This window comes from Perognathus longimembris, chromosome 9 (genome assembly GCF_023159225.1).
Source record: "Perognathus longimembris pacificus isolate PPM17 chromosome 9, ASM2315922v1, whole genome shotgun sequence".
NCBI classification, from domain to species: Eukaryota; Metazoa; Chordata; class Mammalia; order Rodentia; family Heteromyidae; genus Perognathus; species Perognathus longimembris.
In genome coordinates, this window is record NC_063169.1 from 63,266,255 (window position 1) to 63,286,039 (window position 19,785).

Sequence of the window (19,785 nt, forward strand, 5' to 3'; positions counted from 1 at the left end):
TGAACTCAGGACCTGGACACTGTCCCTTAGCTTTTCCCATTCAGGGCTGGTAATTGTACCACTTGAGCCAGCTTGACTTTGGGCTTTTGGGTTAATTGGAGATAACAATGTCTTTTCTGCCTGGGCTGGCTTTGAACCTCTACCCTCAGCTCGCAGCCTGCTGAATGATTCGTTACCATGAGCCATTGCTGGCCTGCACCTGTTGGTTTTAGTAAGAACGGATGGAAGCATAGCATTTTCTTCTTACTGCAGAAGATTGGGAACATTCTAGATACTCTGAACTGAAAAGGAAACTGTAGCTGAGTTTTCTTTCTCCTTCAGTATATTTCTCAGCACTTCTTGTGGGTGGTAACTTTTCTTTATTACATACAAAGTCTACAAGTTGGTCACAAATGATGTTTGTGACGACATCTTACTCTGTGGCCCAAGGTGGTTGGCTATCCTCCTGCCCAAGCCTCCCAGGTGCTGAGATTACAGGTCTGCACAACCAAGCCTGGAACCAACGTACGAGGTGTTTGGGCTTTTTTTTTCCCCCTTTTTTCTATAGTGTGTGGGTCTCACTTTGCAGCCCGGCCAGGCCTGGAACTCATAATCCTTTTACTTCACCCCTTGCAAATGTGTTTCATAGTAAGCTGGGGTTTTTTTTTTTGTTGTTGTTGTTTGTAAAGGGAATCCTTAAGAAAACATGTTTCTTCTGACCAAAATAATGAGAAATGTTTGGTTCTCAGGGTTTTGTTTTCTCTGGATTTTTGTTCACTAGTGTTAGAAAAATATTGTGTGTTTATGGAATTGAGTGATGATATTTTGATGAGAGCACAAATGATGGGTTTAGCCAGTCTAACACATGTAACTGTGATTTGATTGTGTTGAAACCACGGGGTCCATCTTGGCAATTTTGAAATGCGCATTAACAGTGCACTTGCTCACACTCAATCCACTGGCTAGGTGAAATTTTATACTTGTTCCTCTCTTCTTGGGGAAGCAATTACTGGGGATATGCCTAGGCAAGCCCTCTATCATTGAGCCAGCCTTTTAAATTATTCTTACTTTGATCCTCATGTTGTGACCCTCCTGCTTTCACCTCCCAAGCAGCAGGGCTTTGTGTGGGTTCCAGCTGACCTCTTCATTTAGGACAGAAAGCAGAGGGAATCACCGGACAATCTGGACAAACAAGCCAGGTGCTGGTGGCTCACACCTGTAATCCTAGCTGCTCAGGAGGCCAGATTGTTATATATGTGTAAATTATCCGAGAAGCCACATGTTGAAGGATCGAATCTTGGAGTTTTTATTAGAGCCTTAGCAGTCTGCAGGCAGCCAGTTGTTACAAAGGCCTGCGGCCCACACATACCCTCAACACTATCAGGAAACAGGCCAGAGAGGGAAAAAAGAACAAAAACCATACCAACAAACCAATTCAGCTCCAACAGAGAGCTGACTTGGGACGCCATGGTGACCAGAGACAAGCCAGGAGACAGGACACAGGATGGGAACATGGAGACAAGTGGCATGGCATAATGGAGCCTGGGCTGGCCTGACCCTAAATAGGGTGTCAGGAAGCTATAGGCCAAGTGCCCACCCCCGTCTGTAGGGATTCAGAAACACCTAGTACCTGAGGATGGGACTTCCCTTCCTCTAGGAATCCAGGCACATCCATCAAGACAAGAGGCCAGATAGTACAACTGGCCATGTGGCCAGTGATGGCACTGGCCAGATCTGACCTCCATATTACAAGATCTGAGGGTGCAGTTCAAAGCCAGCCCAAGCAGGAAAGTCCATGAGACTCTTCTCTCCAATGAACCACCAGAAAACTGGCTCAAGTGGTAGAGCACGAGCCTTGAGCAAAAGAAGAAAAAGAATATCTGGACAAGCAAACTCAAAATATATTCCCACTCCTGTGATCATGTGTGCATTTCATGAAAGAGGGAGGAGAGACTAGGAGGGATGGGTTGGGGGGAGAGGAAAGAGAGAAAGAGAAATAATTCTTAAGGCCAACGTGAGAAGTGAGGCCATTTGTTGGGTAACCTGCTTTCTTTAGTCAACACCTGTGCCCTTTCACTTTAGCAGAAATGTATCACATGCAATCTTAAGTCTTACTCAGGCTTTCCCAGGAAGATTCCAAAGTGCCCTGATGATGCCCTAACCACCCAGTGAATCCAAGTTAGAAAAAGACACGATCATGAACTTCTTGGGCAGTGCACCAAATACATTGCCAGAAAGTTTCGGGCAGCTAAACAACCTTAGTCCTTCTGTCTGGCAAGCAAATATTTAAGGCGAGATGCAAACCTAAGTGAAAGGTGATACAAAGATTTTAGAAAAGAAGCATGGCAGAGAAAGAGCATGTGTCATGGACGCCATAGAAAGCCAGCCCTAGTCAGCCAGCTGGGCTGTGTGGGTTAAGGGTGAAAATCGGACAGCGTTCTGATTGGTGGGTCTCCTTTCTGTTTCCGGTAGCATTTAGCGACTCATCTGTATTTCCTCTGTATTTCCTGTATTTCCATTCATTTGTCCTCCTTCATTGTTATGTGGCCTCTTAACCCTATTTTGTATTAGCTTACCCTGCCATCTGCCATCTGCAGACTGAATAGGCTATGGTTCCTCGCCAACTTTGCTACGAACCCTGCCTTTGCTACTAACCTCATACCAGCACTTGCTCTAATGAGCATCTCATTCAGGATCCTGGCATGGCTCTCTGTGCTGTGCTCCAAGTCTCCTAAATTAGCACAGTTAACCCACCTCCCTCCTGCTTCATTTAAATCACATTTTCTTCTTACACGCCCCCAGCCCCTACCCCCAGTGAGTTTTAGCATTCCACACTGAGAGGAAAGTGGAGCATCTGAGTACCGTTGACCTAGTTCACCACATCCTCTCCTCCTCCTCTCTTTGAACTTCTGGAAGTTCCTTCAGACAATTCTTTTGTGGTTTGGCTTTTTTTGTTATTGTTTAGTTTTTTATGACATTGACATTTCAGGGCAGGTTCCTTGTTTTGACATAGGTTCTGTTATCTGGCCGCTTGGTTGAGATGGCTACATCAGACTGCTCCATTTTAAAGGTGCTTTTATGAAGTTAACTCACCTCAGTGCTAGCAATCTGAAATTATATGTTTTCTGACAATCTCTCACACAGAACTTAGCTTACATTAGTGGTTTTAGCATTTCCTTCGTTCCTTCCTTCCTGCCTTCCTTCCTTCCCTCCTTTCTTCCCTCCCTCCCTCCCTCTCTCTCTATGATTAATTGGAAATAAGAGTTTTTCACGGACTTTCCTGCCCTGGCTGGCTTCCAACCATGATCCTCAGATCTCAGCCTCCTGAGTAGCTAGGATCACAGGTGTGAGCCACCAGCACCTGGCTTTTAGCACTTCTTGATGCTTGATTAAATGTTTCCCTTCTCTGTTATTCTTTTCCTTCCAAACTAGGGGTCTAACTCAGAGCCTCACCATGTTTTGTTTTGTTTTTTCCACATCTAAAATTTGAAAGAAAATGACTTTAAGGATCACAGTGGAATTGATAGCTGTTTCTTTCGAAATACATCCTGATCAATTTGCATTTCATTTGGTATCACCCTTGATTTGTAATTTTGTTTCTAAAGTTCAGTATGTTATTACCCATTAATGCCTTTCACCCTTTTTTTCCCCCTAAAGCTTCAGAGTTTAGCCAGAGTCCTTTCAAACTGACTTATGTGTTCTTTCATGTACCTCCATCAGCTTAAAGAAATGTTCCTGTACTCTTTTTTTTTTTTTGACAGTAGTGGGGTTTGAACTCAGGGCCTGAGCACTGTCCCTGGCTTCTTTATGCTCAAGGCTAGCACTCTACCAATTGAGCCACAGTGCTACTTCTGGCCTTTACTATATGTGTGGTGCTGAGGAATGGAACCCAGGGCTTCATGTATACCAGGGCAAGCAGTATACGAGGGCAAGCACTATACGAGGGCAAGCACTCTACCACTAGGCCATATTCCCAGCCCCTCCTGTACTCTTTATGACCCAGCCTGGACTGTCTCCAAGGAGCTGGTCCCTCTTTGGACTGTTGGGATGGGGCAAAGGAAGGCTTCTCCTTTGAATTGTGTAGTGACTTGTTGGGCTGTTATTTAGCTTATTCCCTGCACTCTTTGCGTAGACGCTAAATGTAAACTCCATGGGATGTCACTGAAAACCATCAGTGTACTGTGTGACTCCATTCAACGTAGTTTGCAACAGAAGACATCTGCTTGATCCACTCTTGGTGATGCAAGAGCCAATGTATAACTTACCTGTTGATCTTTAAGGGAGCAAAAGACCAGAGCAGTCAGTATCTTTTATCTAAACTTTTGAAGGTCATTTGGAAGAATTAGTAATTGCCCAACTTCCTAACGTTTACTAATAGCCGTATGACCCCTACCTTATCCTGTAAGTGACTGACATGAAGGAGCATGCTAATTGATTGTGTTTTTAAAAAAATTTAATTTTCTTGAACTACAATTACGTTTTTTCCTTTCTCCTCCTGTTCTTCTAATAGTTGGACAGAGAGATTCTGAAGATGTGAGAGAAAAAGACTCAGAAAAAGAAATGGCTACCAACTCTGAAGTTACAGACATCTCAAAGGATGGGCAGGAGGAAATACCTGAACTCGTCGAAGAGATTCCTTCCTCGGCTAGCAATTTAGATGAGATAGCACACTCCACCGAGTCCCAGACTAACGACGTTGGATTTAAGAAGGTTTTTAAGTTTGTTGGCTTTAAATTCACTGTGAAAAAGGATAAGACTGAGAAATCTGATGCTGTCCAGCTAGTCACTGTTCCAAAAGAGGAAGGTGAAGGAGCAGAAGGGTCACACGGAGCTGGCGACCACCAGGAGGCCAGCGTGGAGACGGACGGGTCATCATCCAAAGAAAGCGAACTAAAGCAATCCACCGAGAAGCTGAAGGACCCCTCGAAACACGAGCAGAGCAACACGGAAATTTCCCCACCTGCTGAGTCTGATCAAGCAACAGAGGAAGGCCGTAAAGAAGAAGAAGAAAGACAAGAAAAAGAACCTCCCAAGTCTCCAGAATCTCCCACCAGCCCCACCAACACTGAGACAGCATCGCCTTTCAAAAAATTCTTCACTCAAGGCTGGGCTGGCTGGCGTAAAAAGGCAAGTTTCAGGAAGCCAAAGGAAGACGAGCTAGAAGCTTCTGAGAAGAAAAAGGAAGAGGAACCAGGAAAGACAGATGGAGAGGAAGCTGAAAATACAGAAGGGATCCACGAGCAGCAGCCCATAGCTTCGGAACAAGCCCCACCGCAGGAGCCCTCGGAAGGTACGGGCCAGGCCAGATTATCCGCCGAATACGAGAAGATAGAGCTCCCCTCGGAACATCAGGGAGCGCCTGAAGACAAACACGCCCCACTGGCAACAGAAGTGTTTGACGAGAATGTCGAAGGCCAGCAAGAAGTTGTTGCAGAAATCCATGCGAGCGTCACAGAGAAGAAAACCGACGAGCAAGAAGCAGAGGTGGAAGAAACAGTCAAACCCTCGTCCCCTGAGAAACAGGTGGAAGCAGACGCCAAAGCCCAAGCCGGGGAAGCTGAAGCTACTACGGTGGATGTCTCGGAAGGAGATCACCCGGGCACTGCCGATCTAGCTCCTGATGAGAAAGTACTGTCTAAATACCCAGAAGGCGTCGCCAGTGAGGCCGACCTCCTGTCTTCTCAAGAGAGGACCAAGGTCCAGGGCAGTCCCCTCAAGAAACTGTTCTCCAGCTCGGGCTTAAAGAAGCTGTCCGGGAAGAAACAGAAGGGGAAACGAGGAGCAGATGAGGAGTTAGGGGAGCAGCATCCAGGGCCAGCCGAGTCCCCGGAGAGTGCGGATGAGCAGAAAGGAGACAGCTCGGCCTCCTCCCCCGACGAGCCCGACGAGCCCACAGGGCTGGAGAAAGCCATGGCCGAGGAGCCCCAGGAAGGGGAGGCTGAAGAAGGAGCCACCTCTGATGGAGAAAAGAAACGAGAGGGCGGCATTACTCCCTGGGCATCTTTCAAAAAGATGGTGACGCCCAAGAAACGCGTCCGCAGGCCTTCCGAAAGTGACAAGGAGGAGGAGGTGGACAAGATGAAGAGTGCCACCCTGTCGTCCACGGAGAGCGCCGCCTCGGAGACGCAGGAGGACGGCAGAGGGGGCGCCGAGGAGCCCAAGGCCGAGGAGCCCCGGCGCAAGGTGGACGCGTCGGTGTCCTGGGAGGCGTTGATCTGTGTGGGGTCATCCAAGAAGAGAGCCCGGAAAGCGTCGTCCTCCGACGAAGAGGGGGACCCCAAGACCACGGGGGGAGACAGTCACAGGGCCGAGGACCCTGCCGGCGACCGAGAACCGGCCCCCGAGCTGGGCCCGGCGCCCAGCCTGGAGCAGGAGCCAGGCCAAGGCAGTTCGTCCCCGGAGGCGGCCGGCAGCCCCTCGGAGGGGGAGGGCGTGTCCACCTGGGAGTCCTTCAAGCGCCTGGTCACCCCGAGGAAGAAGTCCAAGTGCAAACTGGAGGAGAAGGCGGAGGAGGCGGGCGTGGCGCTGGAAGCTTCCGCCTCCGACCTGGAGCCCGGGCGCGAGGAGTCCTGGGTTTCCATTAAGAAGTTCATCCCCGGCCGGCGGAAGAAAAGGTCGGATGGGAAGCGGGAAGCAGGCGCGGCCGAGGCGGCGGGGCCGGCCGAGGCCCACGAGGAGGACGGCGACGTGCCGGCCGTGGTGCCGCTGGCGGAGTACGACGCGGTGGAGAGGGAGAAGCTGGAAGCGCAGCGCGCGCGGGGCGCGGAGCGGGGCGCGGAGCCGGGCGCGGAGCGGGGCGCGGAGCCGGGCGCGGAGCCGGGCGCGGAGCTGGGCGCGGAGCCGGGCGCGGAGCCGGGCGCCGAGGCCGAGCCCGGGCTGCAGACCACCCTGTACGTGTCGGAGGAGGTGAGCCAGAGCCTGGTCCACACCGTGACGGCCACCGTCACCGACGGCGCCCGGGCCGTCGTCAGCCTGGAGGAGCGCGCTCCGTCCTGGATCTCCGCGTCCGTGCCGCACGCAGAGGCCCGAAGCCGGCCCCCGGCGGCCCCCGAGGTGGCGGAAGGAGGAGCCGTCGAGGCCCTGCCGGAGAGCAGCGGCCCCTGCGACGACGCCCTCCCCAGCGACGACGTGGAACTCACTTCGGAAGCCGTGACAGCCGCGGAGACCACCGAGGCTCCGGGGGCGGAGGAGACCGCGGACATGGTGTCGGCCGTCTCGCAGCTCACCGGCTCCCCCCCCACCACCGAGGAGGCCACCCCGGTTCCGGAGCCGGAAGGCGCCGTGCCCGACGCGGGGGAGCAGGCGAGGCGCACGCGGGCCGTCCTCCAGGCCGTGGCCGAGAAAGTGAGGGAGGAGTCGGAGCCCGCGGACACCCGTGGGCCGCAGGATGGGCTCCAGACCCCGGCGATGGCGGTGGCGGGCGAAGAGGGGCTCCCGGAGGAGAGCGCGGCGGTGATGGAGGAGGAGGAGGAGGCCCAGGACGCGCAGAGTGAGCCCCGTGCCCGCGGGCCGGGCCTGGCACCGGCCGCCGCCCTGGGGAGCTCTGGGGAGGTCCCCGAGGCCGAGGAGGTCGTAAGCCGGGGTGCAGCCGACGCCTTGGCAGGGGGAAAGCCGATCCCCCCGGACGCAGCCGAAACCCCGACCGACAGCGAGACGGACGGAAGCACGCCCGTGGCCGAGGGAGAAGCCGTCGGTCCCGTCCAGCAGGACGAGGTCCTGGGGACCCCCGACGAGACTGCACCTGCACCGCGCCCCCGTGCCCAGTCACCACCCGGCACGGAAGTCGAGGCAACTCCTATCCAGCCAGAGGCTCCGCCAGCACCTTCTAGTTGCAAAACCCTGGAAGGAAATGAAGAACCAGGAGAGGCAGAGAATGTTCCAGAACACACAGAAGGAGCGCTGTTGGTGGGGGCTGAACCCGTAGTGTCGAAGACCGAGGTGGTTCTCGAGGTGGACCAGATTTCCGATGGAGAAGCCCAAGAGGATGGACTGTGTGCTGAAGGACACGAAGTGTCCACGCACACCGACAGGACGGAGAGCCGGGAACAAGTTGCTGAAGTTGTCCTTGATGGAGAGGCGGCCGCAGAGGCGGGATGTCAGATCCACGATGCGCTTGAACTCCAGACGCCAGGCCTGGAGGAGGGAGGGACTGGAGCTCAGACAGACGGGGAGAGCAGGTCAACGCAGCCCCTGCCGGTGACTGAAGAACTCAAGCCCCAAGCAGCACTGTCCCAAAATGAAGAACCGATTCCCACCGTGGACACCCCTGAGATGAGCCATCTTGATGGAAGCCCATCTCCTTGCCAGGCCCAGGAGGAAGCTGCATGCAGAGAGGTTCAAGTCGAAGGCTGCGGAGCACCAGCAGCTCTGACCACCGGAGCCGGGGAGGAGGTCTTAGAAGAAACTAAGATTTCAGAAGCAGGTGAAACTTTGGAGTCTACAGGTGCACCTTTAGTGCCAGCAGAGAAGGCCTTTGAAAGGGATGAGGTCCGGGCTCCTCAGTTAGAAGGCGGTGATGCTTCTGCAGAGCCTGAGGTGCAGGCAGAGTCCATCCCTGTTCTACCAACCAGTCATGAAAAAGACCTAGAGAGAGAGGGAAGCGGCCCCCAGGCAGGGCAGTCAGATGGAAACGACCAGCAGGTTAGTTGGCAGGAAGACCAAGTCAGTATGTCCCGTGAGGGAGATTTTAAGGCCGAACTTGAGACTGAGAGCAGTAAGATCATCCAAAACATAATTCAGACAGCCGTTGACCAGTTCACCCAGAAGGAAGAGACAGCCGCAGACGTGTTTACTTCTGATCCACAGACACAGGCTTCACCCATGCAATCCAACAACCAGGAAGCTGGAGAGAAACTTGGGGAAGAAGGTAGAGAGCAGGCCCCCATCCAGGATGAAACACAAACCCTTGCGGCCCACGAGGAGTCCCAGCTAACTATGGTGGGACCAGCACTTTCCGAAGATATGAGTGAAATGCCCCAAAAGATCTTGATGATGGGAATGGAAAGTTCTGGCATGAGTGGCCAGCAGCTTGATGAGGTGGTCCCTCCATCAGAGGTGGATGGAGATGGAAGCAGAGCAAAGGCAGTGCCCGATGAAGGTCTCCATGAGTTACGAGAGAGAATAGAAAAGCCGCCATCAGAACCCAAAGAAAACAAGAAAGGAGATGCTCACCTAGAAACCCAAATCTCAGCCCCCGCAGATGCCGAGGTCTTGGGGGGCTTAACCAAAGAGTCCTCCGATACCAATGGACCGAAAGTAGCAGAGGAGCCTGCCCAGGAAACGGGGTTCCAGGAAGGAAAGGGGCACTGTGAACCCGATAAGGAGATCAGCTCCCCAAAAGAAGAGGAGCTGCAAACACCCGAGAAAGAGCCAGCAAAATCTGACCTTACAGAGCGCTAAGACAGTAGGTAAGTGAGCTTCCTTAGGTTCTAAAGCCATTTTTCCCTCTTGCATGCCATTCCATGGCCTATTTGTTAGAAAAGAATTGTTTTATGTAATTAGGATTTTTCTTTTCATTAATTAGGATTTTTGTCAGGCGCTAGTGGCTTATGCCTGTAATCCTGGCTACTCAGGAAGCTGAGATCTAAGGATTCAGGTTTAAAGCCAGCCCAGGCAGGAAAGTCTGTGAGACTGTTACCTGTAATTATGTACCAAAATGTTGGAATTGGAACTGTGGCTCAAGTGGTAGAGAGATAGCCTAGAGCAAAAATACTTAAGGACAGGGCCTAGGCCCTGAGTTCAAGCCCCAGGAGAGAGAGAGAGAGAGAGAGAGAGAGAGAGAGAGAGAGAGAGAGAGAGAGAGACACACACACACACACAGCTGTTTTGTCTTGTGTTATGAAAATAATGGCTTCATTTTACCCCTTGTGTGACTGCTTTACAAAATACAGAGATGTATGTGACTTAAGATTACTCATCAGGGCTGGGAATATGGCCTAGTGGCAAGAGAGCTCGCCTCGTATACATGAAGCCCTAGGTTCGATTCCCCAGCACCACATATACAGAAAATGGCCAGAGGTGGCGCTGTGGCTCAAGTGGCAGAGTGCTAGCCTTGAGCAAAAAAGGAAGCCAGGGACAGTGCTCAGGCCCTGAGTCCAAGCCCCAGGACTGGCAAAAAAAAAAAAAAAAAAAAAGATTACTCTTCAATATGTAGCTAGAGTCCTCAAATATGTTTATATCAGACTGAAATTTATAGGTATTTATAAAACAGTTTTTAGGGGGAGTAAAATAATTTTTAATTTTTTGCAGGAGGAGTGCTAGGGTTTTCACTCAGACTTCCTTGGCTTGCTTGCTCCATTGGTATTCTACTACTTGAACCACATTTCTAGCCCAACTTTTTGCTAGCTAGTTGGAGATAGAGGCTTGAAGATTTCTGCCCAGGCTGGCTTAGAACTCCCACCCTCCTATTCAGTTAGGGTGACAGATATGTACTACTAGTTCCCAGCTGATTATTATTATTCTTATTTGTGCTGGACCTGGGGCTTGAACTCAGGGCCTGGATACTGCCTCTGAGCTTCTTTAGCTTAAGGCTAGTGCTCTACTACTTAAGCCACAGCTCCATTTCTAGTTTCAGATCTCAGCCTCCTGAGTAGCTGGGGTTACAGGTGTGAGCTGCCAGTGCTTGGCTAGCTGGCTGGCTGCCTCCCTCCCCTCTCTCTTTTTCTCCTGGGCTTGGACTCAGGGTCTGAGCACTGTCCCTGGGTTCTTTTTGCTCAAGGCTAGCACTCTACCTCTTGGAGTCACAATGCTACTTCCAGATTTTTCTGTTTATATGGTGCTGGGTAATCGAACCTAGGGCTTCATGCATGTTAGGCAAGCATTCTACTGATAAGCCACATTCCCAGTCCCTGCTTTTTTTTGTTTTGTTTTGTTTTAATGGGCTTAAACTTTGGATACTTTCTGCATTCCTTTTTTTTTTTTTTCCTGATCCTGGGGCTTGAACTCAGGACCCTTGGGTTCTTGGTTGGCTCTTCTACTCAAGACTAGTACTTTACCACTTAAGCCACATCTCCACTTCTGGTTAATTGGAGATAAGAGGCTTACGGACTTTCCTACCTGGGCTGGCTTTGAACTGACAGCCTCGGCTCTCAGCCTCCTGAGTAGCTAGGATTTGCAGGTGTGAGGCACTGGCTCCTTGCTATGGCTATTCTGCTATTAGTAACTGAGGAAGCAAGAGAGACTTTTGCTCACTCTTTGTTGGCCTTCCCTTTACAGTGAAATCCATTGTACATTTGCCAAGACCAGAATGTGAAGACAAGTTGTGGAAAAAAATGCTGCTGAGATTCAAGAACTTTGAGAACCGGAGAGCAGGGCATCCTCTATCGCCCCTGACAATCCTGAGGCTTCATCGGGAGCTGAGAGCCGACTAATACCATTTCCTGTTTCCAAGACCATCTCCTCTTTCCCCTTAATAGCATTTCATAGTTCTGATGTAAGGGCCTCAATTCTTAGCCTGGAACAATACCTAGCTCTACTTCTCAAACTGGAGTATCGTGCTTTATGTATTTATGCGTCTGTTTTAAGTCATCCTCCTCCCATATCACCTATTGTATATTTTTCCCTCCATGTTTCACCTGTGTCCTAGAGTACAGGCCTTTTGTACCCCACCATATACAACAGGCGTGCAGCTCTGGGGAAGCCTTGGGGAAACTCCAGGCCTCAGTTACAGCCCACACAAACAGAGCTTCCAAGAAATGACATTCCCGATGAGAAGGTACAATTCTTACTTTTAAAATTCACTAATGCTTAGATCCATGCTTAGTAGGCCTCTGAAATCGGTCGCTTTCTTCTATGCAGTGAGCTGAAAAAATAAATAAAACACGTTCGGAAGCGTACAGAGTAATTCTTTTAGTTACTGTGAATCCCCCCCCATTCTAGTCCAGTGAAGGTTGGAAAGTTTTGTTTTCAACAGCAAGATAGATCTCTTCTCTAGATGGTGTACCGTGGCTTGAACAGATGAGTGTGCTATTTCTTGCCTTAGCAGATGAGTGCAACATTTCTCATGTCATGCGGGAAGAATTGACTTTGTACCTTTTTGATTCTACGCTTGTAGGCTAGACTGAATTTACACACCGCAGAACGAGTCCTTTATAGATGATATTTTGGTGTCTTGTGTACTTGTGTCCTTGAAGAACAATGTTGCACATTATGTTCATTTGGGTAAACTGTGATTTGACAACTGATTTAAATAAAATATTTCCTTCTCTTAGATTTGCTGGTTTTATTAGGCTGAATGTTCACTGGGAGAAGAAGGCTGGTACCAGTGACTGTTAGATGATCAGTAGTTTGAGTCAAATGTTTACATTTGTTAAAATAAACAATGGCTTTTCAGACTGACATTCTGGCAACCCCCCCCCCCCAAAAAAAAGGCCTTTTTGGAGTTTCAGTATCTTTTATTTCAAGCAATGACAAATGTTGCAAAAAGGAAATTTGTACAACTGCTTTGCCTAAAAGATGATGGCAGAAACTTTAAACTTTAAAAAAAAAAATGATGAACCATGTTCATACATAAAGGATTTCGTCTGACAAAAATCACACAGAGAACCAGCTTCTCACCTTATATAAACTTTTACTTTTTTGCACATAGAACTAGCCTGGACAATGCACTGAAATTTGACTCAATCTTAGTACTCCAGTTTGAGAATTTGTTTTAGCTGCCAGTTAATAATTCTTAAAAGCCTAACATTTGACACATCCCACTTTTAGTGTCAAGGAAATATGCTGTTAAAATTGAATGTAGTTTCTCTCATAAACTTGCCTAGATAAATAATTGACCATGTTTATTTAGCAAGGTACTTTGTAATGCTGTTTGGCCTTATAGTTGGAAAACATATGCTTTTGTGAAATTATTTGCAAATACAGTCAGCCAACTATGCATAATTATTTTTTTGAGGTGGGGGTAGGGGAGGAATCTTACTATGTTGCCCAGGCTGGTCTTGAACTTCTGGATGCAAGTGACCCTCTCACTTCAGCCTCCCAAGTGGCTGGGGCTACACTACAGTTCTGTCTCATTCTGCCCAGCACACCTGTTCACAATTACTAGGCATGAACAGATTTGCAATCCCCTGGTCCAAGAGCTAGTGCCATGTTTTGTTTTGTTTTTTGCCAGTCCTGGGGCTTGGACTCAGGGCCTGATCACTGTCCCTGGCTTCTTTTTGCTCAAGGCTAGCACTCTGCCACTTGAGCCACAGCGCCACTTCTGGCCATTTTCTGTATATGTGGTGCTGGGGAATTGAACCCAGGGCCTCATGTATAGGAGGCAAGCACTCTTGCCACTAGGCCGTATCCCCAGCCCTAGTGCCATGTTTTTTGATGATCAATCGAAGTATTGGTGATGCCGAGTGGTTTGTAAGGAATTCCTGTGGATCCACTTCCTCTCTCTGGCAGGAAGAGAACACAGCTGCTCTGAATGGATCTAACATGTGCATTTGTCTTTTCTTACCACACGGGGCCAAAGTGACTGGCTGTCTCAAATCAACTTCCCAGCTGTAACTGCTTGATGGCATTTTATACTGCTATGTAAGGAGCCCTGGATCTCTTGACTACCCTCCCTCTCTATCCAGGTCTGTTTAGCAACTTTTTTTTCCCTTAATGAACATGAAGGCCAACGGTAGCCTGCAATACTGTTCTTTAATTCTAATGCTGCTGTTGAACATGATCACATGTAAAGGGCAGAAGGTGGAGCAAGTGCCTCATTTTTGCTATTTTGGGCAATACTATTGGAGCCATGTACATTAGAGCAAAAACCAAAACTTGTAAACTCTCGCCACGTGTAATTGCTTCTTTGGTATCCATGAGTTGCCTCTCTGTGTACAGATACTTTGTTCCAATATTTCCCTTTGATGTTTGGAACTCCCAGATAGACAGGGCTGCACATTTTTAGCCTTCAATGTAAGCTTCAAGCTTAGCAGTTACCTCTACTTACTCCAAGATGATATTTGATTCCTAGTTGTTTGGGGGCCAATTTTCATTAAATAAAATACAATCTAATTAAATGCCATGGACTTTCCTTCCTGTGCTTTCACCTTGATTCGGGTTGTGTTGCTTTTCACAGTCGTACTCTGAATTTAGCACACATTTTAGATGAACGTTCCAATGCCTGAGCATCATGGGAGTGTGGAATGAATGGATGAGGTTGTGAGTGCACAAATGTCCCCATCAGAGCCTCTGGCCAACCTCCCAAATATAAACACAGTTTTATATGATTTGGGGGTAGGCAGACAATCTCCCTCCGAAGTGGCACCAATAACTAGACCTGGAGTTTGGAACGTCTCTTCGACTCTAGAAGAAGTGACAGGGTGTCCCAGTGTGGTGGTGCACACCTCTAATCCAGCACTTAGGAAACGGAGCTAGGAGCGTCTGAAGAATCCTGGCCACTCCGATTTACATACAGCAGAGGTGGGTGGGGAATCAAACACCATGGAAGTACTTCAATGATTCCTGGATGGAAAGAGGTTGGAACATGCACATAAAACCAGTGTCCTTATATGAGGTTTATTAAAGTAGGTACCTAATCCCACTTGATATTCAGGCAGAAGAGAAAAGTTTACTCCCAAACTGGCTGGCCTGTGGCCAAGATGATGCATGGCGGGAGAGAAGGGCTGACCCCTGCCCAAGATGATGCATGGAGGGAGAGAAGGGCTGACCCCTGCCCAGCCCTGCCTTATCTAGGGCAGGGCGGGGAGGTGTGGCCAGGGGAGGGGAGGTGGCTGCCTCTAGGTCTGCCAGTTACCGAGGCAACAGCAGGTAGTGGGCGGAGACCTTAGAGGGAGCACATCTCCATGGAGTCCTCCTGGGGTGCACTTACATTCCAGCCTTTTAATAGTTATGAAAAAGGATGAAGACTCTGAATCCTGCTGGCAAGGACATAGAGAGGAGAACAGAAACTTGGCCCATCTGGGAGGAGGCCACAAGCATCTCCCTTGGTGGTAGATGCCAGTCCTTGAATGAAGCCTGGAAGAAGTCTCATGAGACAGGGGCTGGACAATAACAAATTATTAAGAAAGCCCACAAAAGGGCTGGAGATATGGCCTAGAGGCAAGAGTGCTTGCCTCGTATACATGAGGCCCTGGGTTCAATTCCCCAGCACCACATATACAGAAAAGGGCCAGAAGTGGCGCTGTGGCTCAAGTAGTAGAGTGCTAGCCTTGAGCAAAAAGAAGCCATGGACAGTGCTCAGGCCCTGAATCCAAGTCCCAGGACTGGCCAAAAAAAAAAAAAAAAAGAAGAAAGAAAAAGCCCACAAAAGGCAAAAGGGAAGGGTTTAGAGCAGAAAATGACTTGGTGGATGACTTGGCTAGTTCTTATACTTTATCTCCTGCATTCCAGGCTGTCCTGGAGTTGGTGGAAAATGTCTCTAGCAACTTCTGGTATCTGGCAACTAGGTAGGGGAGAGCATGCTAGACTAAGGCTGGATTGGAGAATATAAATTCCTGTCCAGTTAGAAGTCACACAGGTGTGGACATTAGATAGACAAGCTACTATCTCTTGATCCCCCGGCTGTGATTAATTTTGAAAGGGCGAGATAAAGTGACTCCATGTAGGATGTGACATCATTTTCCTTTTACTCCTCTCCATGGTCCCTTGTTCCCCAGACTGGCTGAGTCCCAGGGGTCTAGCTAGGTGCTTGTTGCTGGGATGGCTCGCCCCAGTGGGCATTCACAGGGGCTTGAACTCAAGGCCTGGGCACTGTCCCTGAGCACTTCTGCTCGAGGCTAGTGCTCTACCACTTTTAGTCACAGTGCCACTTCCAGCGGTTGGCCAGTTAATTAGAGAGACATCTCTTGAGCCATGCTTCCAGCCTGGCTCTTTGCTGGTTAGTTGTGAGATGGAGTTTTAGGGGGATTTTTTCTGCCTCCTGGCTGGCTTTGAACGGCAATTAAAGGAGTCTTCCACAATAGCCCCTTTTACTCCCAATTAAAGCAACAAGGAGACCAAGAGGACTAGAGCTTACCTATACTTTGTCAAGCATTGACCAGCAAATACTTGCCAGAATTCTGCAATGACAAAACTCCGTAGGTGTGATGAGAGCTTTAGCACAGATTTAGTGCAGCTGGATGGACGGTAAAAAAAATGACACGCTGGTTTTACATCAGCCTATAACTCACAGCTAACAATTACATACCAGTTTAATAAGTCGTATCTTGTAAGAATTTAAGACGTACTCCATACCATCTTCTCCCGACACTTAGTTACTTCAATTCCCTTTTCCCAGGCTTTCTTCGCTAGCAAATGACTTGATTAACAAGTGTACACAGACAGACATGCACACATGTAACACATCCACACTGTGCACATAGGTTTTACAGCGCACAAAAATGAATTCCGGCTGTAGACGCTCTTGGAATTCCAGCAGTAAATGACATTATTCTGCCCAATATTTTAGAACCACGTGGTCAGTTAGAAAAACAAAAACTTTGCTAGCGAACAAAAGTTTTCAGATTATAAAATGGAGAAACCGTGTTTCTGATAAACCAATTCAGCTCCAGTGGGTTGCCGTGGTGACCCTCGGGGGCGGGGGCGGGGGTGGCCAGGATGGAGGACACAGAGAACCTGTGGTTCTAAAATGCTGGGCAAAATCATGGCATCATATATAAAGCTTATTAAAGTCGGTACCTGATCAAGGGGAGCACTTCGTGGTATTCAGGCAGAAAAGTTTATTCCCAAAGTGCTGGCCTGGGGCCAAGATGCTGCATGGCGGGAGAGAAGGGGCAGGGCGGGGAGGCGTGGCCCGGGGAGGGCCGGTGGCTGCCTCTAGGTATGCCAGACCTAGGTAACAGCAGGTACGGGGCGGTGGAGGAAGCGCCCCGGCACAGGACTCACTGAGGCAGGGGCCTCCTCCCTGCCAGTTGCCTCACTAGTCTAGTGCGCATGCTTGGAATTCGGGTAAGACACTTTATCTCTGACAAAGCGGAGACTTAGGTTTTGGCTCAAGAAAGAGCACTCGGGGGTTGACATCATGGGAGTGAACAGGATGAATAATCATGACTTTCATGCTGTCATATCTCAGTTCACCCCACCCTTCTCTGGCACCTACACAAGATTAATAGTCTCTGGAACATTCCACAGTGGTGGGTGAGGTTGCCTTGGAACATTAATTTCTAACATTGAACACATGTACAGGACAGCAGGGACTGGTGGCTTACACTTGTAATCCTAGTAGCTACTCAGGAAGGTGAGATCTAAGGATCCAGACTCAAAGCCAGCCCAGACAGGCAAATCCCAGATCCTTCCTTTCTTCCCTCCCTTTTTTTTAGGGGGGAGGTGCGGGGTAGCCCTGAACTCAGGGCCTAAGCATTGTCTCTCAACTTCTTTTGCTCAAGGCTAGCATTCTACCACTTGAGCCACAGGAGCACTTCTGGCCTTTTCTGTTTATGTGGTACTGAGGAATCGAACCCAGGACTTCATGCATGCTAGGCAAGCACTCTACCACTAAGCCACATGGAAGTGGAGGTGTGACTCGTGGTAGGATGCCATCCTAGAGTAAAAAAGCTAAGCAGGAGTATGAGGCAAACTTATGGGTGGAGACAGGAGGAGAGGGAACAGAAGACACTGAGAAAGGAATTGCACTCATTACCTGACTCATGTAACGAATCCCTCTGTACATCGTCTTTATAACAATAAATTAACAAAAGTCTGAAGCTGTGTTCAAGCACCAATATCAGCACTCAAACACATACCAAAAACCAAAACAATACCCTCCCCAGAAACAAACAAAACAATGACGAAGTTAGGCTGGTGGCATGACTTAAGTTGGTGAAGCTCTGCCAAGTTTTAGGCTGAGTTCAAATATGGTACAATAAAAAATTAAACAGAACATCACAAGCTTCATTCACAAAGTTGTTTTCCTTTTTTTTAACCAGTCCTGGGGCTTGAACTCAAGGCCTGAGTGTTGTCCCTAAGCCTCTTTAGTTTAAGGCTAGCACTCTGCCATTTGAGCCACAGCACCAAGTCTGGCTTTTTCTGCTTATGTGGTACTGAGGAATCGAACCCAGGTCTTCGTGCATGCTAGGCAAGCACTCTAACACTAAGCCACCTTCCCAGCCCTGTTTTCCTCCTGCCTCAGTCTCCCAAACGGTAGATTGTAAGCATAAGCCACTGTACCAAGCTTGGATTCCCTTACTCTCCCTTTCTTGCAGTAAAATTTCTAACGCAGCAACAGCTCACTCAGTGAGGTAAAAGTTGGGCTGCATTCTCTTCATGCCTGTCATTAGCCACAGCTACTTTGAATGGCGATGGTTTCTCCCCACAAAAGCATTTCCTCCTGCAGTGAGACTCCCATAGTGCTTTGCAAAACCCATTTTTTTTTTTTTAACAACATGTACTGAGAGTGAAGCCCCTTCTTTCATTGCTTTTCCTGTGAAGGGAAAGTAATACTACTTGTAATATTAATAAGGGGGAGAACTAAATTGACAGTTCTGATTAGTTGATTCTTAGGACTTTCTGGTCTTTTGGGCCCAACTCTCACGGCGTTGGGCTACCAGAGGCATGGAGGGCTGCATTACTCTTTCCCAGACATCCAGAGATGCTAACTTGCACGAGGCTCTTGTACTTGGCCTCATCTTTAGAAAGGGCCTCCTTTTCCTCCAGGAAAGGACAACCTCCTAAGGTGGTGTTTACACCCCGCTCCCCAAACTCATTTAATGCCCAGGACTTTGTGACTCAACAGTCATCCACTTCTTCAGTGTACAAGTGTGGAGAATGCCGCTCTGGTTCGGGCGGCCCCCCACAGCCCAGCATACAGGAGACGGTCCAGCATCTCCCTTCGGACAGGTAGATACCCAGAAAAAAAAAAATCGCATGCTCATTTAACGCAATGTTTATTTAATGAAAGGATGTATAAAAACTTACAAATCTGAGAACTCAACTATACAGACAGCGGGATGACGGGCTATTCAGTTTTCAACATATACATACAGTATAGCTATAGGCCTTCTTCCCCTTCCCTCTTCCCTTGGGTCCTTATTTCTGGCTCCTATTTTGTCCTGCAATACCATTCTCTTATTGGGCTAAGGGGAGATTAACAGACAACTTTTACTGCTTTTAGGTCAGTGGAGAAAACTTCAGGTGTTGAAAAAAGAAAAAAAAAAAAAAGGGAGAAAAGACATCATGTTTGCTTTTCCCCCAAACCGCGATTACAATTTTTTGTCCTGATTTCCTTTTGCCATTTCCGCTGCTTCAATGCCTGTCACTAGGGACTTAAAGTCACCCAAGTCACATCTGCTCACAACTTCCCCTGGAAGATGTGTGCTCTGTGTATCCCTTCGCCCTGTGGCACACGCTGACTTCAAAGCAGCTGCTTGTACTGACACAAACTCACCACAGGTGTCTGCTAGAAAAACAGCATGTCATTTTCCGTTCCGAAAGACAATCTAGAGACTAGAACTTTCAAGTCTGATTTGTAAACCAACCAATTTGTCAGAAACTAAAATACAGCATTTTGTTGTTCAGCTTGGAAAGAAGCCCGCAATTAGATAAGGCAAGTGCATTAATTCACCTGTTTATAGCAAGTATCCACGTTCCTTCTTACAAACACACAGACTCACGGCTTGTCATGTTCCATCTGAAAATTAAGATTGCCATCACATTATTACTTTTGTCTCGTTAACGTAGGTTTTTTTTTTTTTAAACTCGAGTTTTCTTAACTAGACATAATCTCAAAGGATACATTCTGAAGTAAGACACCTAGAGGATAAATACTAAAAACATTTTCTTGGGTTTAAAGTTCCCCCACACTTTCTAGATTTTTGCATAGTACAGACAGAGCCCAGCTTTATCTCTAAGAAGCATGCCGTATTTTCTGACACC

At 48.6% G+C, this 19,785-nt stretch overlaps 1 protein-coding gene across 1 annotated transcript in view; it reads left to right on the top strand.

The window, feature by feature from the left end:
* The window catches only part of Akap12 (A-kinase anchoring protein 12), a 61,096-nt gene extending 48,909 nt beyond the window's left edge, over positions 1-12,187 (top strand). The window contains exons 3-5 of the mRNA XM_048354293.1: positions 4,490-6,753; positions 6,850-9,386; positions 11,194-12,187. Of these exons, the coding sequence (XP_048210250.1) occupies positions 4,490-6,753; positions 6,850-9,378 (4,793 nt within the window). The 3' untranslated portion in view covers positions 9,379-9,386; positions 11,194-12,187. The remainder of the gene's footprint in view (positions 1-4,489; positions 6,754-6,849; positions 9,387-11,193) is intronic.
* Positions 12,188-19,785: the final 7,598 nt, after the last annotated feature.